Genomic DNA, 24,553 nt, shown 5'->3' on the forward strand with positions numbered 1-24,553 from the left:
AAATGTAAGGTGAACAGTATTAGTGTTTCCAGAATTTACTAAGAGGTCTGCTGTGGCTCAGGCCTTCTTCAGACACACATCTCATCACCAGGATGAGAAAAATTCCTTGGCAGTCCCTGGAACCAGGGCTCTCTCAGGGCCCCTGGAGACCCTCAAATGCCCCTGCATCTAGAGGTCCTACTTCAAAGCAGATCAAACATTTATAATACAACCACATGTAAATAGGAAATAGAATTCTTTTTTTTTTAATTTTTTTTTCAACGTTTATTTATTTATAGGACAGAGAGAGACAGAGCATGAATGGCGGAGGGGCAGAGAGAGAGGGAGACACAGAATCGGAAACAGGCTCCAGGCTCTGAGCCATCAGCCCGGAGCCCGACGCGGGGCTCGAACCCACGGACCGCGAGATCGTGACCTGGCTGAAGTCGGACGCTTAACTGACTGCGCCACCCAGGCGCCCCAGGAAATAGAATTCTTTAATGAAATTATTGTGCCTCTGAAAATCTCTGGATTTACCTAACTCCTTACTTATAATCGGTTACCATCTCTTGGTGATCACTGTACGCATTTGGAAATTCTTGGCAAGTTAGAAAGTCTCACCTGTGAATTGTTTCCAAAAGCCACAGACATTCTATGGCTTCTGTACTTAACGGTGAGCGAAGTTGACATAATATTGGCTTTCTGTGGCCGTTTTGGAATTTGGCGGTTTTCTCTTTGTATTTTAGTCTGGGGATGGGGTGAGGACTGCCATAGGGCTCACACAGGTCTCCCAAGGTCAGACCTGGATTTCAGATCGCGGAAGGAAGGGCAGGCAGTTCAGAACCTCCCTGAGAAGAAGGTAAAGTTTAGGACAAAAGACGTCATTAGTTTAGACATCCTTGATGTATCACGCCCTCAAACGAGCTCCAAGGGCTAACCTTTCCCGACTGAACAGGAAGGAATCTCCTCCATGGGCAGATCTGACCCACGTGGAGCCACAATGAACAGTGATCGTGCTCCCTGCCCTCCCTCCCCACACCCTCACTTTCTACCCCTGACTGCCTTCCTAGTGCACACGGAGAGGAACATTACCCACTCACAACCTGTACAATCCAAATACACATTGATTCCTGCTGAAAAGGGCCACCGGAAAGCTCCTAGGTCAAAGAGGACAGTCGGAACATGTTAGTAGGTTAAGAAAAATTGGAAGTATAAGCTCCCCTGTACGATTTATGAAAAAATAATGCTATTAGAGTGTCAACTTCAATGCTATCCATTATGAATCTTGCAGAGTTAAAACAAGGATATCTTGTTAACAAGAATATCAGAGTTAAAACAAGATACACAGTGTTCAAGTTCATGCGAAGTATTTTTAGGGCAAGCACCATGAAAAAAAAACTTAGAATACAAAAATATCCACTTTCAACACCCCGACCCCTAATGACCTGTGGCACCAAGCAGGATTCTCCTTCCCATGCAGGTCAGTCCAATCCACCCTGGAAACTCACCTGGTGTTTCTTCGCGCAGATTGATCTCGCCCCAAAGTGGCTTCCAATGTCTTGGTGACGCTGCCTTCTTGAGTTCTGTTCTCATATAAAGGAGGATCAAGGCACAGAACAGGTGCAACGTGTTGCCCAGCCATTCTCTCTTTATAGCTGTTGCCTTTTGCAGGAAGGAAAGGGAGTTTTGTAGAGACCTCTGTACGTCTAGAGTAGTGCTGATCACGCCCCTGGTTACGAAGCTGTCACAGACTCCTCGAACTATCACAGTGAACTGGGAGCACTGGTGTTGGCCCACGGTTGTCACAGACCCTGAGGTAGCCAGTCTGACACTAGGCACTTGCTTTGCTAAAGCTGCTTTTTGACACAGACTTAGCCCGGCCAACTTTAATTCAGGCAACCTAGCCCTTGAAGCCAACTGTCTGTAGAGGGCGTAGGTGTGGTGTGACGGGGTCCCTTTCTTAAACTTTGCAGAGCGGTGGAAACCCAAGGTATGGAAATGTTTTAGCGGTTCTGGAGTTAAATGCAACACATCCCAAGACTATGAATATGAACTGGAATTTTTGATGCCTAAGTCAGTTTTCCTGGGGCTCAACTTAGTGTAAGTAGAACTCACTTTCCCCTGGCTTACAGAGACACATCTTAGTAAAGTTTTTTCTTTCATTAAAATTGACCTTTGCAAGCTTTAAGGAAATATGGGCTTTTCTTGGCTTTCTCCAGGAACTGAATTTGCATGTCTTAACTACAGAAACTCACAGACCTTCTTAATGGAGCTATTTCTTTTTTTTTTTTTTAACATTTTTTTAAATGTTTATTTATTTTTGAGAGAGAGAGAAAGAGACAGAGCACGAGTGAGGGAGGGGCAGAGAGAGAGAGAGGGAGACAGAATCCGAAGCAGGCTCCAGGCTCTGAGCTGTCAGCCCAGAGCATGACGTGGGGCTCAAACCCATGAACCGGGAGACCATGATCTGAGTTGAAGTTGGATGTTTAACTGACTGAGCCACCCAGGCACCCCAACGGAGCTATTTCAACACGCATTTTAGAATACTTCCCCCAGGGCACAGAGCAAGCCTCTTTCCCTTGGAATCTTGCTCTCATATTTAAATAAGGCATTCTTTTCTCTAATTCTCAAGGTCATGGCCAACAGCCATTCTCAAGACCCCGAAGACACAGCTAGCTGCCTCTATGCCAGACCTAAAGTCTTCTTAATACCCTCTCCTTTGAACACCTATTGGAAGATGAGGTAATTTCCTGGAACCTACCAATTGATTGTTTTACTATAACAAGGAATCATCCAACACGTTTTATTTCTTCATTTTCAAAATGTTTGGAAGTGCCTTTACAGATATGTTAAATATACTGAGAAACATATACAACAGATCATACTGAAAACCGTAATATGAGAAAGACATTATACAACCAAAAAAGTATATAGAAGCACAATGTTATCACAGCATGCTCTGTTTATAATATTGGGCGTGTCCCAGGCAAGAAGAACCCAGCTCAGAAAGATAGAAAGTAGGGGATAACACCTTTTTTATTCAAATGCCAGACAAAATATCCCCACTGTTGCCCGGAAGCCACCCGGAAGTGGCCTCCGCGGCCCAGATCAGATCCTCCTGCCTGAGAAGGGTCTGGAATTGGGCAACTGACAGGTAATTGTGAGCAAACAGCATGCTCTTTAGACACACGTTGTAGGTAAGCAGCATTGTAAGAATTGTTTGCCACAGGGAGACAGACATGATCCCCCCCACCCCCCGCAAGACCACAGATCTGCTGTATGATCCCCACTGTCATTCACATTTGTCTTACAGCCAACTGGGGTGATCACTTATTCCTTCATTCTCTACTCCACTCCTGACCTTCATCGTTTCGGCATTTGTTTCAACCCACGATGATGCCTAGAACATCAACTGTCGTGGGGGGGGCCGGGGCGGGGGGGGGGGGCAACAGATTTGTTCCTGGAATCTGCATTGAATTTTAAATTGGTGTTCAAAATAAGGCTCCCAGTGGACGACAGCTATGGGAAAGGTCACCCACTCGGTGGTCTGTGCCAAGAGGAAGCACTTTGGTCTCTCCCTTTTGGCGAGTCTGGGCATCTTTGGGGATGTGAACTGGCAGTGGTAAGCAAGTTACTGCACCAGACCGAGACAGTCAAAGGTCCCACACAAGTTTACAAATGTGCCAGTAGAAATGCACAGCTAGAAGAGTGGGCTACAGTGGTGAGTACTTGGAAGGGTGTGCTTACCAGTGCCCGATGGGTGCCCCGTGTCAGCCTAAAATATCCATGGGATTACAGTATGTTTGCCCTATGTGGGAATGTACCCAGATAAAACAGAGATCCTACAGTGGTTATGACAAAGAAAAAAAAAAGGCACACTCTCCAAGGAAGCATCTCTAAGTGAAGAAACTACATTATACAGGCAGTGTCTACACTGGCATCGGTGTTATTTAGCAAGTCAGATTCCTACAAAGGAGGTAATCATAAAGTAGCAGATTATTTCAGCTCCAACCTTATAATGGTGCATGCTCTTTGGCCAAAGGAAGAAAAAAAAGAAGGGTCAGGTCAACAGTGATTTAATCCATCCTAGAGAAGTAATATTTTCAAATAGAGCAGTCAGTATCACATGGACCCCGAATTCCAAAGCAACATCCATCTCTCTGTTTGTAAAGTGCTTGTCCCAACGGGCAGTGGTAGATGCATAAAAAGACCACCTGTCTCTTGGTTTCTCCAGGTTCTAAAGAGATTTCAATCCCCAAGATAAAATTAAATGGTTTCATCTTCAACAACTGACCGAGGGCAAGAATTAAAGCCAAAGAAATCATAAAGGCATCTCATGGAACTTAAAGATTGTCCAGTTTGGACGGCGTGATCACTTTCTTGGCCTGGATGGGGAGGGCCATTGTCCTATTGGACTTGAACTGTTATTTCCCATCTGGAAAGTGACAGTGTCCTGCTCACCTTGAGTCATAAAAGTGTCTATAAACACTAACTCTGGTTACAATGCTTCTGCACTTTCTTGTACTTTTTCACATTTCTAAAAGCAAACAACTTTCTAGAACCAATCTAAATTGTGTCAAACCATAAAGAAATTAAATTAGGCATTCAGGAGTCCAATACCCCCAAAACTTGAAACGCAGCGTTTGCATTTTGCACACGCTCAGAAGTCCCTTTATGAACCTCATTTCAAGCTTTTTCTTTTTTCCTTCTCTTTTAGAAACCAGCTGTACTAACTGTATGCATGCACTTTGGGACCTGGGGAGAGCCTGCGGGGTCCGTGGCTCCGTCCTCCCATGTTCCAAGGATGAGGTCTAGGAGGAGGGGGTCGGTGAGAAGCATTTGCCCAGAACGTGGAAAATCCTCCACACCTGGGAGAGCACCTGGGCTCATCGGATGCCTGCTACTCCACAGATTCGATTTCACAAGCCAACCCCATGTGTATACCCAGTGCCTCAAAATGATGTCTGCAGAGCCCGGTTAGAGGGCATTTATCGTGACGTGTCAAGTTACTGCCAGAGTGGTATCCCCAAAGGGACATTTGCCAAAATACCAAACATGATGCTGGCAGTGTCGGGAAGGACACACATGCCAACCGAGGAGCTTCGGGGGCTCGGCAGTGCCTGGCCAGCAGTCAGCTGAAATGCTTACGTCAACCTCCCAAGCAGGAGCCTGACAGTCTTGTGTTTTTCTTATGTCTCCAGAGCTCTGCCTGTTCTGGACCCTCAGCACCCAGCCCCAAACACATACACACAAGGGAGCCGTTGACAAGACCAGAAGGGAGACTGAGGTCAGGGGCCACTGCGTCCTGCACGTCAGCACTGCCTCCAAGATGGCGTGGCCCTCGACAGGGACGTGAGCGCCACAAGCCACCTTCTAAGACGTCCCGGAATAAGTGTCCCCCAGCTGGGAAAACAAGTGAGAAGTTTTCCAAAGGTAAAGGCTGTTTGCAACTTTTAAGAAACGTTTTCTTTTGGTTTCCATTTATTGCTGTATCAAATGTATTAAAAATCTCTGGCTGAGAAGAGTGAATTCATACAGAGGCTGAAATTGAAGAGGGAATATGTGCATAAAATAAGGAGACAACCGAAGAATGTTTAAGCGTTTATTTTCACGTTAAAAATGATGAGTTACCCTGTGGTTAGAATATACCTTTATGCTGGAAAATGTAGTCACTTTTATCGGAAGTATTTTCAGGAAAAAAAAAAAAAGAGGAAAAAAAATCCAGAAGTAGTGAAGAGTAAGATCAAAATCTTCTAGCAGATTCCATCCGTGATGCCACCGTGAGCCATGCCCTCTCCAGGCAGCGGTCCTAACCAGTGCCCCGCGGGAGGTCAGGCCCGGTGTTTTCCCCACCATCGGTTTGGATATTTTTGAGCGGGGATGTCTGTACATTTAAAAGCTACAGCATTGCATGCTTTTATTATAAAATGTATTTATTCCTGCGCACTTCTCAGCGCCCCAGGGAACTGCCTCTGTTACATACAAAAATATCTGCTTTCCGTATCTTAGCATAGCCTTTCCACCACCCATCCCGTCCCTTCCTTCACATAACAGGTGATACTCGGTACATCACACATGTATACTGTTGACGGAGGAGACGGCTACTGAGTTTATAAACCATCTGTCGTGTCATTTACAGAGACGAGCATGAAGGATTGAAGCCGTTTGTGAGATGATTCGAGTAGAAAACACAATGGTCCTGGTGATATGGAGGAAGCAGGTGCGACCACTCTGTGTGGTCGTTGAAGGGGGACTGCTTAGTTCTCTGACAGAGCCTTGGCTGGTCCCAACACCCCACCATGGGAAGACGCCTTTCTAAAAGGGTGAGAAGAGGGTGCAAACAACAAAATGCACAAAGGCAGACTTCCTAAAACTTAAAAATCAGCGAAGTACAAGGTACCTGTCTACGGATGTGGCAATGGTACAGAAATTAATCCGTGTTTTCCCTGCATTAACGTTCATACACAGAAACGCTCTGCCTGGAGCTTAAGTCTGGGAGCTTACCCTGGCCAGGGCGCAACACAAAACAGGAAGTCAGTTAGTCCTCTGCTGGCACGTGCAGAGTGTCCCGAGGTTTGCTGGGTGGCACCCTTCAGGGAAACTTGACGTGTCTTCTGGCTTTCCCTCCGATGCAACCCCGTGTGCTCACACCGTGCTTCTGTCTTGCGGCAGCCGCTCCTCAATCCCTGGGTGTGGCATGGAGAGCAGCGCATCTGGCTGCTGGGAACACTGGTCTCACCCTCCCCCGTTCCAGGTGGCCCGGTCCTCGAGGGTGCCTGGGCCGCCCTCCCTGTGACCCGCGAAGTTCCCAGCCTGTGTCCCAAGGCTTGCTGGCATCCGCCTCGGGGGTCGGAGGGAGGTCTAAGCATTCGCTTCTTGGGGAGAGGAAGGGACTTTATCAATGCTGTTCTGTTCAGGTTACTACACACACCGATCAGTTGGATATGTCAGCTATAAAAACCTGGAAAATCCAGGCACATGCAGGTCCCCAGGGAACTGTATTTCAAGGTTTCATGATTTAGGTCTGTTCCCCATCTAAGTTTAGATATGTAGAGGCATAGTTCCTATTCATTTTAAATGATCTATTGGAAATCAGGCAGGTATAATCCACGGCTGCTGGTCAGCGGGAGATATTTAGAACAAAAAGAACTTCATTGAAATCCCGGATAGCGGAATGATGCCCGTGGCAAATCGGGGGACCGCGGACCGTGCTGGTTCCTGCTACATACTGTTCTCTCTGGCTCTTCACTACCAACACACTCATGTACGTATGTATGTGTGCGTGCGTGTGAGCGTGTGCTGTGTGGTAAGAGGGACCCCTCCTCCATGACCTTCCATTCGACTTTCACGTTGAACTGAATTTGAACGGAAACGGACAAAGGAGACTGTGCAGAGAGCCTGGATCACCCACGGGAGGCATCTTCAGGACCGCGGACAGCTCCCGACTCCTGAGAACCTCTGACGCGTTCTATGTTCTAGTGCCCCCGAGTTTGCGCTCTGCCCACATCAAACGCTCAGACCCCAGGGAATGCTCTGATTTGCAACCTTGTCAGTAACGCTAATCATGGCAATGGTAACGTCCTCCTTCCTTTCCAGATCACCCCCCTGCCAGAGCCTCACTGCACCAGTGGGGGCAGCCTGGTGTGTGAGAATGTGCAGGAAGCTCCCTATACCAGCTGAATGTCCTCCGTTTCAGACATGAAATCCCCATTATTTTGGGGATTTTGCTGAAGATCCAAAGAGAGAGAAAATTGAGAACGTCTTACAGAAGGAGTGGGGCTCATTTAGACAGCTATGCTGCATTAGCGTGTGAACTTCCTTTTGGCCTCCCCAGCTAGCTCTGAGCCACCTCCCCTGCCTCGAACCCCTGGTGACAGTCTCCCCGGGCTCCCTGAGGTGCCCTTCCTGCCAGACATCAGCCATCTCTTTGCAAACTCCCTCTGAAGCTAACGCCTGGGTCTCCTGGCTTCGTTCACCCAACGAGTTGAAAGATTTTTTTGCAACTTTACCAGCTTCACTCCTCAACCCCCAACTTAAACACAAGATCAACTGAACACTGGCCTCTCAATATCAGGTCCACGTCCCTGGTAACGTATGCACGGTTTACAAACCCACCGCAGTGCTGTGGGCAGGAGGCACAGGTCAGAGGAGGCTGGGCTGTCCTGCCCCCACGCACGGAACACTTCCCAACAACAACCGAACGCCTCTCATTCTAACAGCTTGCTCAGCAGCCATGAGGAGTCAAGAAACCGCTTCCCCGCGCCTTTGCTGCCCTGGACTTTAAATTTCTATTTCCTAGGGATGTAAGTGGCACCAGAAAGCTCAGAATTGGTGGCCTAGTCCACTGTCCGTCTTCACCTCTATCCCATCTCAGTAGAATGTTCTTGTGTGAGAAATTCTAATCTAACCTGAAATTCTTGCTTTGCTTGAAGCCGTTCATGCAATTCCTTGAAAAATATTTTTGTATTTAAAAATTATGCAGGGGCCATGCTTTTTTTTTTTCCTATTGCCACTTTGACTTTCCAATAGCTATGGTTTTTTCAGCATAACCGCTTAAACTCTTGAACGGCCGTTTATTTTATGCTGTTTGGGGGCAAACCCATTGCTTTTCTGCATCAGAGCACACCCTGTGTAGGTTTTATCTCTGCCAGAGTCGCGACTGATGGGTTTTGGGGGGTAAGGGTTGGGGGTCATTGTATGGAAGGATTTCTACATATTGCTAAGTGGAGACATCACTCTACTTTCAAATTGTTGTGGTGGTTGTTCCAGTAAAATGGAAGTTTAATCTGAATGCATTTCCCATGCAATTTCCTCTCTGTGTATATTAGTTTAAGATTTTGATTTCCATTTGGATAACACATTGCGTTGACCAGAAAGCACCAGTATAAAGACAAACTATTTCAGGGTCTTTTCTAAAGCCCTCAGAAATGCACTCCAGGGATTCCCCGTGAATCTTCCACAGGCAGAAGATAAAAAATAAATGTGGTTGACAAGTGTTCACCAAAGTTTTTAAGCTTCAGATAGAAAACTGTAAAGAGATGGCCCTCCCTCACAGTATATTAATATTTTGTGTAAAACCCCATGTCCCCAGTCCTGATACAAGGAAGCTTCACAACAAAGAGAAGGAAGGACATTGTGAGGATAAGTTTCTCAGATATGGCCCCTTAGGTAAGGAGTGTGGAAAACTGGAGGACACCTGACGTCCTGCACGGACGCGGCAAACGTCAGCGACTCAAACTCATGTGCAAATCAAACATCTCAGAGAGAAGACCACAACTGCTTTTCTTCATGTTTCAAAAAGAACTCCAGAGGCCAAAGGAAACCAGGTGCAGGTGCAAATGTATATAAAAATAACGAGCAGCGCTCATAACAAATAAGGGCGGCTACATTCGGCATCTTTCGCATACGTCCAATCTCGGGCCAAGGGCAAGGAGTGTCCACTGTGCTTTAAAAGTTCTAGGAATAGAAAAATCAACACCCAAGCCTTTTCTAAATCCACACGGCTGTTTGTCGCGAGATGACTAACAACGTCTGTGGGGTCAGGTTTATTGTATTTGAACTGAGCTAGTATCGGGCTGCAGATACTACTGTTGTCTTAGAACTTCTCCAGGATCTATGTGTGGCCGCTTTAGAGACATTTCCCGGCTGATCACCCAGCTGCTGTAGCTCTCCGGGCCTCTGACACCTGCTCAGAAAGGGATCCCTCCCAGACCTCCACAAGTTAACCTTTGTTAAATCACCCCCTATTGCTGAACAAACTCACTGCTCCACCGTTCAAAAAACAGAAGGCATAAAGGTGAATACAAACGTAAGAAAGGAGTTCACATCTGGTCTTGCAGCCTTTCCATATAGTCTCTAAGGTCCCGGGGGCCCCCCAGCCCGGTGTCCTGACAGACCCACTTGATGTTATCCTCACTGTCAAACAGGATGGAGTTGGTGTATGGGCCACCGTCCTCCGGGAGGATGGTGGTGTAGGAAGTAAACTTGACTCTCTTCCTCTTTGGGCCCGATGGGTTTATAGGCTCACTTTTAATGTCTTTGTCATAGACATAGTCAGAGGGTCTGAGTAGTTGACTATGGAAAGTCTTCTGGGAGCCGCCGTTGAGAAGGAAGTTCCTCTCCTCGAACTGCAGCCCCCTGTCTATCATGGTTGTGCACTCCTCCGACGGGAGGGTGATGTCCACGGGGTTTTCCAGAAGTTCTACTTCATTCCCAAGCCAGACCCAGTCATGGGAATGGGGGATGTTGCCTTGTTCGCTCACAGCGAACCTTTTGTGTCTGTATTTCCAAGCAAATGCCACACAGTTGATTAAGAAGACCAAAATGGCCAAGCAGAAGACACAGAGCAGAGCGTACATGCCGATCTCCAAGTCAGTTAACCCCCTTGAGGTCACTGTAAGGTCACTGGGATTATTGGGTTCCGGTAACTTCCCTTGAGTGGGGAAGCTTGTGAAGGAGTCTGGACCACCACTCTTGAGCAACTTCTTATCCTTTCCTTCCAGGGGGTACTGTGGGGTTGTGCTTTTGTTGCTACGTTCCTCTTGGCCAACAGAGGCGCCATGTTGGAACCACTCCTGAACCGCTCTCTCCTGGTTTCCTTCACGCTGTATGGAATTACTGAAGTGGTCTTTGTATTCCCGACTGATGCCCTCGATATCGTTGGTGCCTCCTAGGTGCTCATCAACATTTGGTTCAAATTTGACCTTGACGTTTCCTTTACCCACGGCAAGAACACTCTTCCTCTTGGTCTTCTGACAGGGTTCGCTAATCATCATCTCTAATTTAATCAAGGGACCTTGCCCTTCACCCTGTGCAACCACAACCGGCCATTTGGACTGAAGGTTTGCCTGGACAGACACCACCATTTCATCCAATGATGACACAGTAACTGAAAAATCCTTGGGATCATAAATGTCTAATGGTGTCACCGAACCATCACTGAACAAAATCCAAGAACTGACTATTGCTTCCTAAGAAAAATGAAACCAAAGCATTATGTTATAATCAGGTTCCTTCAAATTGCAAACATAAATATGACTTCCTATATAATATCATTTAAATATACAGATGGAGAAAAATAAACTTCTATGGTTTAAATCTTGAACCGTTCCTGGCATGCCTTGAACTGACATCAATAACATACTACTGCTCCACTGATATGCGAAGCAAATAATATACTTTAATGAATGCATTAAGGTGCATATTAATTTATTGCATGCCGCACAACAGAAGTTGACTTTGACCTTTCTAAAAAACATTTCGAAAGATCAGGCAATTTATCTGAATCAAGATCAGGTGCAACTAATCAGGCTACTGCTCCAGATAATATCGCTTTGAACATTCTTTATTAGGAAGCCAGTGCTGATGAAGCGAAACACGCACTGGGTAAGGAGCCTGGGGAAAGATGCCTTATGGGAAGGAGCTCACCGGAAAGGCACAGCACCCTGGTGTCTTTATAAACACTCGTTATGAGTTTAAAGATGGAGGAGAGCTTCAGAGTTGGCAATGACTGTAAGCGGTAGCGATTGGGGGCCCATCAGCCACGCGTGTTCAAGCAGCTGACGTGGAATTTCCAAGTATCAAAACCACCTGCTTTGGCAAATGGAAAAACCTGTGATCCTATGGTCATGGGACAGCAGAGTGTGCCAAGCACAGATAAGGCTGCTGCAAAGCGAGTGGAGTATGGACGCATGGTTGACGTATAAAACCATGAATGAGGAAAACGTATCTAAGTCGCTGGTATTTTTCTCGAAAAAAGGCAGGGCCATCTGGATAAGAAGCAGGAAGGAGCTTCACGGACCACCCATCCTAGCTTCAACTGATGCCCTCTGCAGATGCGCGGGGGAGGGAAGTGGTCTCAAACGACCGGGGACAAAAGGACTCTGGGATCCCACCTGCTGCGGGGCTCGGAGAACGTCCTGGGCAGCCACCATCGAGACGATGGCTCTTTTGTCCGCTCTGTGAGGCTTCAGGGCAAGGGACAAGCCAGCCACCAGCTGCACGCCCAGGTCGGCGATGGTGACGCGGTCATCCAGGACGATCACCGTCTTCTCGGCCAGGATGGAGTCAGAGAGCGGGGAGAGGACCTTCAAAGGAAGCGACCAAGCTCCAGTGTGTGCTCCACTCAGTGGTTTTAAACTCCTAACTGACCTTTTCCATCAGCGTGTTCCCTCAGTTGTCTGCCAAGTGAGTGCACTTGGAGAACTCTGTAGGGAAGGGTTATGCTATGGTCCAGTGACACTCGCCAACTGGAGGAGTTTGACAAACATCGTGTTGGTCCATTTCCTTGCCTTTGACTCCTGCCATGACAACCACAGTGTATTTTCTGAGAAGAGCTCGATTTCACATAGAGACAAGAGCTCAAAGTTGCCCACCCTGGGACCAGGCACTCAAAGAGCAAGGGTTTCCCAACAACTAATATTTAGATGTGAAAATGGCGGAATGGGCCATCTTCTCCTGCTCACATCCTTCCAGGGGGCACTTAGCTGTACACTATGGGACAACAGTGACCGTGGTGTGGGCCACTGTGTCACCCCTGGAGAGACCACGTAAGCCAAGTGGAGGAGGGATTGTTAACGTACTGAGAAGTCACTCCTTCTAATTTACCATCTAGTCTGCAACCAGTGGTGCTTAACAAATGGACAGGAACATCCAGCAGGCAGAATTTCCAGAACTGCCCCCCTCCCCGCCGCCCTGAATATGTCCTCACTAAATTCTCAAACCTGGGAATGTGATGAGAAATCACTTCTCATGATTACGTTGGCGTTTCTACGGCAGGTGCACCTTCAGACAGGGAGCTCATCCTGGATTATCCGGGGGGGCGGGGTGTAATGAACATCACAGAGGTTCAAAGTGTGAGAAGGATTTGACCCAGCTATTACTGCTGATGGAGGGGCCACATGAGACATGATGTGGGTGGCCCCTCTGGGAGCAGTGAGTGGCCCCTGTTAACAGTCCACGAGGAAACAGACTCCTCAGTCCCACACCCGTGAGGGACTGCATTCCGCTAACAAGGTGAATGAGCTGGGAAGCAAATCCTTCCCAAAGCCCCCAGAGAAGCCCAGCCTGGCCACTACCTTCACCGCAGCCTTGTGATAGCCTCAGCAGAGAACCCAGCCCAGCTCTCGTCGACTCCTGACCTACAGAACTGAGTTCATAAATGAGGCGTGCTTTTAGCTGCTCCTTTTGTGATAACGTGCTACAGAGCCACGGAAGAATAATACGAAACATTGCACGTTTCATCCAGTTTCGTCAACATTGGCTGTGGCACCACCTAAAATATGACTTAATTAACTACAAGTGGAACACTTTAAATTTTTGCTAGAAAACGTGCTGGAGCATCTCTGCATAATTATGCCATTCAAACTGACCGGGAAAATAGTTTTACTCTTACTCTAGTAAAATACAGAGCACTTCGTTGTGGATTTTTAAATTATTTTTAGTGCAAACATGTTATTTAAGAATTTACTGTCCACGGGGCGCCTGGGTGGCTCAGTCGGTTGAGCGTCCAACTTCAGCTCAGCTCGTGATCTCACAGTTCGTGGGTTCAAGCCTCGCATCGGGCTCTGTGCTGACAGCTCGGAGCCTGGAGCCCGATTTGGATTCTGTGTCTCCCTCTCTCTGCCTCTCCCCCACTCATGCTCTGTCTGTCTCTCTCTCTCTCTCAAAAATAAACATTAAAAAAACTTTTTTTTAAATTTCTGTCCACTGTTCAAAGTATAACATATAGCTAAGTGGTTAACCCTCAAGGTTAGGAAAATAAAACTAGTTTTCTCGGGTTTGACCGTCTTCTATTAGTGGTATATGAAGAGTAAATTATCGTACTGGGGGAAAGGTGGCTTCCACTGTGCGTTTAATTTAGCTTTGGCGGTAAAAGAAATTAGGGATTTTTTTTCCCCTCAACTCTCCCTGAAATGCAAAAATTAATTTAAGTTAGATTATGAAAATTGGTGAATGTTCTACAGCCGGTCATGATTCTCTTGTGCGTGTGCACACGCACGCACACACACACACACCTGCCCGGCGGCATCTACCTGGACGCTCATCAGTACAGACTGGGGCTGGGGCTGGGGCCCTAGCAAGGAGTGGGTGGCCCGTACCTGCACGGTGGTTATCCCCGGCTCCCGGCCCACCAGGGTCCTGCCGCCCTGCAGCTGCGCAATCCTTGGTTCCTCCACCTTCATGAAATCCGTCACCAGGTCGGTGATGTCAAACTGCCAGTCGGGGCCCAGCATGTAGCTCAGCTGACTCAAGTCGGGCGCCTCGGCCACAAACTGGGTGAGGACACGCACCGTGGCATGCTGGTACTGCAGGGAACAGCCTCGCCCCTTCTTCTCCTCGTCCTCCTCGTCCTCGCTCTCCCGGGTGGGCCTGGGGACACAGACAAACCAGGATAAACGCCGCGGCCGTGGAGAAGCTTCGCACGCCTTGTCTTCCAGCTCCTCTGGAAGCGTCAGAACACGTGGCGTGGTTTTGCTACCCGCCAGGCCCGCGCACCATTGGTTCGTTCCCCGTCTGTTCCTTTTCGGTGCACCTGCTTGGAGCACGGAAGGCGAGCGCCGCCCCTGCCTTCACGCGCCCAGCATGCGCCCAGCACCGCGGGACATGCTGCCCCCAAATAGGCAGAGGTTGAGTCCCCGCCCTGCATTCTGGAACTCTGTGGTTTGAAACTGTCCCCGCTGTGGGAACCGTGAGGTCCCGGGTCAGAAGAGCTGCTGGGCCCAGTTTTCACTCCTCACGGGAGTCCCACACAGGCCCAGGCAGTGAGATTGGCTGCCCCCCCTGCTCCCTCCAGGGGTGCGGTCAGGTGTGAGCGGGGGAGGACGGCCCCTGAGGATGGCTCAGCCCTGTCTCCTGGCTGGCCCTGGACAGGGAGGCCAGAGTGCCCTTTCTCACCCCCTGGCCCACCGGTGGCACTCAGTCACAGAGCTGCTGAGGGGTTCCTGCGGGAATCTCAGGCGCCCTGGCTCAGAGGACCTCAACTGCCGCCCCGCCTGTGCACGACCCCAGGGGAAAGTCCTCGCTGGCTCTGCTATTCCAGGACCTTCCCCTCGAGAGGAACCTGTCCTGTGTGGTTTTGTGAGAGCACCTTGCTTGGTGAAGGGTCTACGACCGTGGGCAGACAGGGGTGGCAGGGGAGCCAGGGGCTGTAATTCACACACATCGAGTCAGCCCTACTATGCGCTGGGTCTGGGTCTACCCACTCACGGGATCATAGAGCTAACAGAGCTAGCCATCTAGGGGCGGGGTCCACGCCCAGGCTGCTGTGCCCCTCGGTGCCCTCTTCCTCCTTATAGTGACCTCCCTGCATCTTCAAAACAGCCATGAAAGAGGTTCCTATTTCTACACGAAGCCGCCGAGGCTCGGAGTGGTTAATACACGGCCTGGACAGCTGGCGATCAGCAAATTTACAGAGTTCCGTTTGACTTCGGAAACCCACCTTCTTTAAAATGCACCCTCCTGCCTCCCTGAAAGGTCTGGGAACCATTTGGAAAGGAATGGTGTGTAACCAGCATCCATAAAGAAGCATGTTGTGGTTTCCCAAAGCGAGGAGTAAACATCTGTGCTGGAAAGTGAGACGGTTTTAGTGGCAAAGGGACATATCACCAAAAACACGCAACGACATTGCGCCAAGTTATTCCCGTTCTACTTTTCAGTCCTTCCGATTTGATCGCGGGGAAGGAAGGTCCCTGGGGCTGGGCTGTCCCTGACGCTTATCTGACACTTGCTGGTCGACTCATGAAAGACCAGCTCAGCCAGGGGCACCCGGTGGTTCAGCTGGTGAAGCGTCCGACCCTTGGTTTCAGCTCAAACCACATCAGGCTCTGTGCTGACAGTGGGGAGCCCTCTTGGGATTCTCTCTCTCCCTCTCGCTCTGTTCCTTCCCTGTTCTCTCTTTCTCAAGAGAAAGAAATAAGTTAAAAAAAAAAAAAGACCAACTCATACAAACAGCAGTATCTATACAGAATGTAACACCGACGTTTTCTTTTCTCTGCATTAATTTCTACCGGTTGGCCATTTTTGATAGTCATGTAAAATTTCCCTTAAGTAAGTGAATAAAAGCGAAAAAAAGAACAATATTAAGTATATATTACAGGTGGCATTCAAAAGGGGCAATATCATAAAAGTGGTGAGTGAATAAATGAAGTATTAGAAATACTGTATTAATCAAACCATTCTGTCATTTTGGGGCAGATAGCATTCTTTTTTTTTTTAAGTTTAAATTTTGGGGCACCTGGGTGGCTCAGTTGGTTGAGCGGCAGACTCTTAATTTTGGGTGAGGTCATATCTCATGGTGTGTGAATTCCAGCCCTGAGTTGGGCTCTGCACTGACAGCACAGAGCCTGCTTGGGATGCTCCTTCTCTCTCTCTCTCTCTCTCTCTCTCTCTCTCTCTCAAAAATAAACTTGAAAAAGGTTAAATTTTTCATTAATTAGAAATTCGCCGTAAGTTTAAAAATCACGTACAAGGAGTTCTCGTATGCTCTTTGCTTTGCTAACATCTTGCACGATCACAGTATAATCCCAAGACCAGGAAACGGACATTGGGACAAACCACAGGGCTTATTCAGATTTTCACAGTTTAACCAGTGCATGTGCGCATGTGTGGTTCTATGCAGTTTTATCACCAGAGGAGTCACGGAACCGTAGCCACGACCGAGACACAGAACTAGTCCGTCCCCACGGGGATGTCCTGGGCTACCCCGTGATAGTCTATGCAATCCCTAATCCACGGTGACCTCCAGTCTGTTTCCCACTTTCTAGATCATTCTACATGGGACCATGCAGTATGTACTGTCTTAAAATGCCGGTAAGGGTGTGAATGGAGTAACTAGCTGACATACACGTGGCTGCTGGGAGAGTGAAATGGTACATCCTCTGGAAAATAGTTCGGCAGTTTCTTTTAAAATTAACTATGCCCTTATCACGCGACCCAACAGTTACACCCTTGGGCACCTTCCCCAGAAAACTTATGCTCACACACAAGCTTGCACAGGAGGGTCATGGCGGCTCCATCCATGAGAGCCGCCACCTGGTGACAGCATGCGTGGCCTCCTGTGGTGGACGATTCAGCATGCTAAGACGATACCCCCCACAGATCACCCCTCAACAATGCAACTACAGGAATGCTCGATACCGCCAACAACTGGGGTGGATCTCAAGGGACTTCTGCTGGATAAAAACAAGTCCATTCGAAAAGGTCACACACTGAACGGTACCACCTTCCCGCTAGAGAAACCTCTGCTTTCAAGGGCCACCTGGATACTCCCCACATCTTAAGGTCGATGGATTCAGCACTTTAATTCCATCTGTAAAATCCCTTCATAGACGTTCCAGGTTGGGGTTTGAGTGAACAGCCAGGAGGTGGGAATCTTACAGAGGAGTCGTCTTTAGAAGTCTGGGTACTACACTTCGTCGTTTTGTCCTTGGGACAACTCTCTTCAGTGATATCGTCACCTCCAATTTATAGATGAAGAAACTGAGGAACAGAGAGGTTCATCAACTGGCCCAAGGTCACACAGCTCTACGTGGGAAAGCTCACAAGGGTGAAAACTTCAGCAGCTTCATGCCAGGGCCCACAACGTAACCCCTGCGCCAGGCTCCGTGCATGGAGGTCGACATTTATAAGCAGGGAACTGAAAACGAGCAACACAGGAAGGAACGATGGGGAAGCGGGGAATAGAAAGAGACGCCTACACCCCGTGCTCTGTGCTTTGTGTGCAGCGCAACATTATACTGAGTCCCAGCAGCTATGCCACGAGCTGGACACCATCCGTATCTCCGTGAGGCCCTCCTCACGTCAAAGGCTAGTACGCGCCCAAAGTCAGACCCCTCTGAGCCCCAGTCCGAGACCGCCGTGACCCCCTGTGGGCGCATCTTCCCGGGGATCCGGGCGCCAGGACTCGGCCCTCCCTCGGCTGCTCACCTTCTGTTGGAGGCCACGGGGACCCTCCATCCCTTGATCTGGCTCAGCTCCGTGTCCGAGATCTCAATCTGCAGGGGGAGCCTGGGCGCCCACACGGTCACTTCCAGCTGAGACGTGAAGTGCTGGTGGGTGAAGTTCACGGTCGTGTCCACTTTGCTCCTCACCTCCTTCCCGTTCACGAAAATGGAGTCACAGTGGTTGGAAACCTTTGGGGGAAGTGAGAATCTCGAGATGCATCCGGGAAAACACCGGCGGCAAGGAGGCAGAGAAAGTTCGCAAACTCTGATTGATTAGTCGCCGAGACAATAGCGTCTCATCTGTTGGTAATTCCAACAAAAGGTAATTTGTAGGCACTAATTGGCGACAAATACTGATAAACAGACTCCAGGAAAACCATTTTGTGTTACGAAATACTGACAAGTAAAACCATAAACATAATTTAATGGAGTTCTATAACCTTTGTTGCTTCTTTTGTGGGTTGTTTTTCCCCTCTACCTCACCTTCTTTATGTACTCAAACCACCACTAATCAAACCCCAGGTGCAACATATTTCACTTCACCATGTTTGAAGATGCATAAAAGGTAGCCATATGTCGCTTTAGAAAAACGACTTTATTCAAGCCATACAAACCAAGAAAGCTTGGCACTGCGTTAAAATCCTTGCAGGAAATACTCCCGAAATGGGGATATAATTATTTGTGCCCCCATTAAACTGCACTTTTGCAGACTGGAAGTGAGGGTGTAGCATTTTGCTATGGTTTTTTGACTCGGCACCTGGCGGGGGGGGGGGGCACCCTCTTAACGTGCACGTGTTAGCAGGTTACGTATCGGTCGATTTAAGCCTCTATCTCACTCCACCCCTTCCGGATAAACTAGTAAAATGTTGATGACGTCTCTCCTGGACCTTCCGGAAAATGTCACTGAGGTTTGTAGGTGGGGAGGGTGTGGAGGGGGCAAGGGTCACCTCCAGGTGCAGGGGACACCGAAACCAAGAATTCACCACAGAATCGCAACAGCGAGGGGTTGACAGTCTCATTCTACAGGTGAAGGAGCTGAGGCCAGGGATGTGGTCCAACTGGCTCGGGCCACACGCTGCTCTCGGGGTCCCGCGTCAGTCTGAGCCGCTGGCGGACCTGAGTGCCACCAGGCAGTGTGTTGTGTGAGCCACAAACGAGGACTTACTTCTGACCTCGTCTTCCTCACCTGAGTCGGTACCCACAGCCCAGGCCTCCCTTCTGAGCCCCAGACGCTCATGTCCCGAGCAAGGTCAGAAGTGCCAACTTCCAAACTCCAAGAGCAAACCTCCTTGTTGTTGTTTTTTAATGTTTTATTGTATTTTTGGGAGAAAGACAGAGTATGAGCAGGGGAGGGGCAGAGAGAGAGGAGACACAGAACCCAAAGCAGGCTCCAGGCTCCAAGCTGTCAGCACAGAGCCCGACGCGGGGCTCAAACTCATGGACCGTGAGATCATGACCTGAGCCGAAGTCGGACGCTTGACCGACTGAGCCACCCGGGAGCCCCTTCAGCCATCTTTAAGTAGATCTGACCAAGGCCACTAGCAGAGACATGGGCTGAAATCCCAGTGACACTGACTGGGTAACCCTGGTCCTCAAAGCAGTGAGCGGGGTGCTGCAGGGTGGCCGTGTCAAGCTGGCTCCTGTGAGGACTGGGCAGTCTGAAGTCTGTGCCCTCCAGGGACAAGGGAGAAGAAAAAGGATGACAGGAGCAAATCAGCTGTCTCCAGGGGCATGCCCGAGGAACGTAAATCGGCAGGATTGTGCCCAGGATTCCGAAGAGAGCGAGACTTTCGATGAGAGCAGAAATAGAAGGTTAAAACTCGTTCTTACTTCAAGATCCCGTGACGCTGACACGATGCCGGGCCCGGCTGCCCTTCCCTCAGACACTCAGAAAGGGGTGGGAGCCCCATTTCAGAGAAACCGCTGGCTCAGGTGGACGGCACCAGTTCTAGAACCTTCCCGGTCCTACCTCCTACAGAACACACCTCAACCCTCCCGCATTTGTGGAAAATTCAGGTTCCCCTTGGCTCTGGCTTTCCACCCACCCTCATGCCCCCTGTAAATCACCTCAAAACAACACATCCCACCATCAGGAACGCACCTGTTTTGGAAACCGCGAGGCCCTTTCTGTGCCTAAGAAATGAAATCTCGACACCGTGACAGTCTCTATACCCCTTCGGGGCTCATGCAGACTTCAACCTGCCTCATCCTTCAGGCAGTGAGGGATGGCCTGAGTGGACGAACTTAAATGAAGAATGTAACAACGTCAGAGGCCCTCGAAATGCACTTGGTTTCTTTCTCCTGGGACGTGCCTACCCTTACAAGAAAGTGTGTGTCACCGTCCTTGATTAACTCAATTAAAACAGCTCAGATGAGGTCGGTCCTGGTGAGGGCTAGGCTGTGAGGTGTGTGGCAATGTGTACAAGACATAGCAGATTTCTGGACTGCGTGTTGGTGCCCCCCCCATTCCCATGTTGAACCCCCAACCCCCAATATGGCGCTATCTGGAAATGGGGCCTTTGAAAGGCGGTGGGGTCATGAGTGTGGAGCCCCCGCAAGGGGATCGGCGCCCTTACAAGAAGAGACCCCAGAAAGCTGAATTCTGTCCTCTGCTCCCTCACGTGAGAACAGCACCAGGAGAAGCGGTCTGTGAACCAGGGTGGGGGAGGCTCTCCCCAAACGCCCACACTCCGACCTCAGACTCCCCAGCTTTCAAAACCGCGAAGAAAGACGTTTGTTTGTGGATAAGCCTTATTATTTGTGGACTCCGTGTTCTCGAATTTACCTACCGCTCCCACCACTGTCCCGGCAACGTGTGGAAGCTGGCGGGGCGTGAGCTCTGAGTCACCTGCCCCACGTACAGGCTCCCAGCGGCCGATGCTCTGTCCTCTTGTCTCAGCCCCTCACACACAGACGACCAGGGGTTGGACACGGGAGGGGGGCAGGGCTCCGGCTGGGGGGGCAGGTGCACGGGGCTCCAATCCCTGCGCTAGCTCCCGGTTAGTTGGGGGTGGGGGTGGTTCAGGCAAGCCACTGCACGCTTCCCAACCTCATCCTCTCTTTTGCAAAATGAAGAGACTCTCCCAGGAGGAGTTGTTTCTAGGATTCAAGACGACAGCCTACGGGAGGTGTGTATGCGTGTGTATCTCCCCCTGAAGGTTCAGTATTTGCTAATTCAGTGTTTGCGGGGACTTTTCCAGGACACGACTTGCGCGAATAACGAGGGCTGATTAGTAGGCACCTAGCGTTTGCCTCGGACCTCTCCGCCTGCGGCCTTCTCCCCTCTTGATGCGAGCCAGGCATCACAACCCTCACCCCACCTGCATCGAATCCTCGATAGAAAAGGGAGCGTCACGTGCAAGGGCGTCGAGGGTACGTGCGCAGCAATGCGACCCTGGCCCAGGGCTCTTTCCTCCGCCCGCTCACACGTCGGGCCTCTCCCGCGACTTCCAGAGGCACGCGGGACAAAATGCAAACTCGCGATTACAGTTTCTGGACGCGCCTCTTCCCCGCACACACCCTGCCCCCTGCACAGGCTCCCTCCTAGCCGGCCTACCTTCTCGCCCTGGGGCCCTCCCGGCTCATCCCCCCTCCCCCCCGGCCCCCATCCCCTTCCTCGATCCTCGATCCTCCCGTGCCTGAGACCTGCGGGTCGCTCGCGTCTGAGGCACTTACGCCAACCCCCCTCCTTGCCAGTGACTGGTTTAGGGGAGGCCACGTGACACGGTTCCCGCCAATGAGGTGTGAGAAGCCGCCTGGGACACCCGGAAGGGTCTCCTTGCTCTGCGACGCGCAGGAAGCTGCCCTCCTTGTCCTACCGGATGTCGTCACACCGCAGATGACGACGACCACGGGGACTGCAGCGGTGACCTCAGAGCCGGGAGGGAGCTGGCCAAGGAGCAGGCTGACACGGCGAGCACGGAAGAACAGAAGGGCAGGAGGAACCGCATCCTGCGTGCGCTGGACGGACCACCGGACCAGCCCACCTGGAACCCCCACCCCTGGGACTGCTGGCACAGGTGATCTCCTCTCTATTGGGGTTAAAGCCGTTCAGTCCATGGTTTGTTTTTTTTTTTTTTTTTTGTCACTGGCCACCGAAAGCAGCATGCACTTTGCAGGACAGCCCAGATGTCACTCCACAGAAGGTATTATCTGAGTCGTTTGTTTTTTATTATTTAAAATTTTTTTAATTAAAAAGAGAGACAGACAGAGTGAGGGCAGGGGAGAGACAGGGAGACTCAGAATCCGAAGCAGGCTCCAGGCTCCGAGCTGTCAGCACAGAGCCCCACGCGGGGCTCGAACCCATGAACCATGAGATCATGACCTGAGCCGAAGTCAGAGGCTTAACCGACTGAGCCACCCAGGGGCCCCTGAGTCACTTCTAATTTAAACTTGGCACCTGCTCGCCTGGTCACTCTATCCCCAGTACCCTATGCTCTCATTTACTGGGTGTGCTCCTATGTAGACTGTATTTACAATATTTCTGCATTATTTACAGCACATCACCCACAACACGCGTAGCGCTCATGTCCTATGGCTTAGACTGTACTGATTGCACTGGGTAGCTCTTAGCTATGCAACGCTGGACAATTTACCTTCCGATACTGATCCCTGTTGGAATGCTCCTGTTTATTTTCTTGTTCTTCCCTGTTTCCCACCTGGAGGTGATCTGCTTGAGAATGGGGACCTGTCCCTCTTTTTTTTTTTAAACATTTAAACGTTTATTTATTTATTTTTTGAAAGAGAGAGAGAGAGAGAGCAGGGGAGGGGCAGAGAGAGAGGGGCAGGCACAGAATCCGAAGCAGGCTCCAGGCTCCGAGCTGTCAGCACAGAGCCCAAGGCAGGGCTGGAACTCATGAACCGTGAGATCATCTGACTGAGCCACCCAGGAGCCGCTGGACCTGTCCCCTCTTAACCGCTGTGTCTCTACGTCTAGTACAGCGCATAGCAAACTCAGGTGTTCAGCAGACAGACACTCAATGGCAACGTGTCTCCACGGTTTCCTCTGGGTGCGGTTATCCCTGTGGCCCATGAGTAGCGTGTCTGGGTAAGAAGGAGGAAGAGGTACCAAAGGCAAGGTTATCGGGTTAATAGCGTTCAGACAAAAGTTCGTTCAATAGATCGTGAGAGGAGACAGACCAGTAGAAGAAGCAAAGGGCAAAGCTGAGAAAGTTGCAGGTCAGAGATCTGATTAATTTGGGTTCCCACTATGAATTTGGCCTTGTGGCTAGGACCTGAGATGTCTGTGTTATGCCACCCGTGTGCGTCTGTGTCAGGAGGGGACCGGAGCACACGGCAGGATAAAGATCGGCCGGGGTCCCACCACCCATCTAAGTGATACCTTCAGGGCTCTCTGAGCCCCCAAAGGAACATCGAACACCAAATGCCATGAATCCTAATGTAAGGAGCTGGCGACAGGAAGGGGGACATTGGGAGCAGACGACCCGGGCCCCGTTCATCTGTGAGCATGTGCGAGATGGCTTGTAAATGTCATATTGGGAAGACTGTCTTCAGAGGTTAATATTTCACTGTCAAATTACGCTTTTGCAGTGCATTACTTTCAAGTAAGAGAGGAAAATACAGGCTCTCCGGATGAAAACAGGTTTCCTTGGGGGATCCTATAAGATCTATCATTGACTTCATTTCCTATTTACAACAATTGAGTCTGTATTTCAGCCACCCTGTGAGTTTGCCACACTGTCGATCCTTCTGGGGAGAAGGATTGTGCATAAGGTTTCCCTCGAGACCCCTCCCCCCATGCCAACAAAGTGCGAGAAAGGAAAAAGCGTACAGGCAGATAGTATGTTTCTCACAATTCACACACACTCACACACACACACACACACACACACACAGGGCTGAAATCCCACATTAGGATCGGCAAAAGGAAATTAAGAAAAAAGCTTTGACGTTCTACTGTCATCTGAACCAAACCATTTGTATTTGTTACCATGTTTAGCAAAATGCACTGTCTGAGGAACCATAGGTACTCAAAAAACATTTATTTTGCCAGGAGTTTTTACACTTCCAAGAAATACAAAAAGGAATGATAGCTATCATGTACTGACTGCTTACTAGGTACATGTGTTGTTGTTGTTTTTTTAATTATTTAATGTTTTTATTTATTTTTGAGACAGAGAGAGAGCATGAGCAGGGGAGGGGCAGAGAGAGAGGGAGACACAGAATCTGAAGCAGGTTCCAGGCTCCAAGCTGTCAGCACAGAGCCCGACGCGGGGCTCGAACCCATGAACTGTGAGATCATGACCTGAGCCAAAGTTGGACGCTTAACCAACTGAGCCACCCAGGCGCCCCTCATGCGTTGCTCTTCAAAAACTTTACATATAGAAGTATACTCATTAAATCCTCCAAAGACTACATATGTTAGGTGTTTTGTCCCTGTAGCACGGATGGGGAAACTGAGGCCCAGGAGGGGCTGCTTCTCCAGGGATCAGAGCTGGTGAAGGGCAGAGCAGGGGTCTGCACTCAACCCCCCTGAATCAGGGGCTCTTCAGCACTGAGTGTTACCACCCCACGGTCCTGCCCCCAAAAAGCAAGACCCAAATACGCACGCCGGGATTTCATGCCCACCTTACTGAGGTCTAATTTATGTTCCATGTCCGTTTCAAGGCACA

At 49.7% G+C, this 24,553-nt stretch overlaps 1 protein-coding gene across 1 annotated transcript in view; it reads right to left on the reverse strand.

Moving 5' to 3' along the window:
- Positions 1 to 2,768: 2,768 nt before the first annotated feature.
- The window catches only part of TMEM132B (transmembrane protein 132B), a 373,840-nt gene continuing 352,055 nt past the window's right edge, over positions 2,769 to 24,553 (reverse strand). The window contains exons 6-9 of the mRNA XM_023241277.2: positions 17,905 to 18,110; positions 14,079 to 14,349; positions 11,874 to 12,065; positions 2,769 to 10,949 (exon numbers count right to left, since the gene is read on the reverse strand). Coding sequence (XP_023097045.2) covers positions 9,801 to 10,949; positions 11,874 to 12,065; positions 14,079 to 14,349; positions 17,905 to 18,110 — 1,818 coding nt within the window. The 3' untranslated portion in view covers positions 2,769 to 9,800. The remainder of the gene's footprint in view (positions 10,950 to 11,873; positions 12,066 to 14,078; positions 14,350 to 17,904; positions 18,111 to 24,553) is intronic.

Source organism: Felis catus, chromosome D3, assembly GCF_018350175.1.
Source record: "Felis catus isolate Fca126 chromosome D3, F.catus_Fca126_mat1.0, whole genome shotgun sequence".
In the NCBI taxonomy this organism is placed as follows: domain Eukaryota; kingdom Metazoa; phylum Chordata; class Mammalia; order Carnivora; family Felidae; genus Felis; species Felis catus.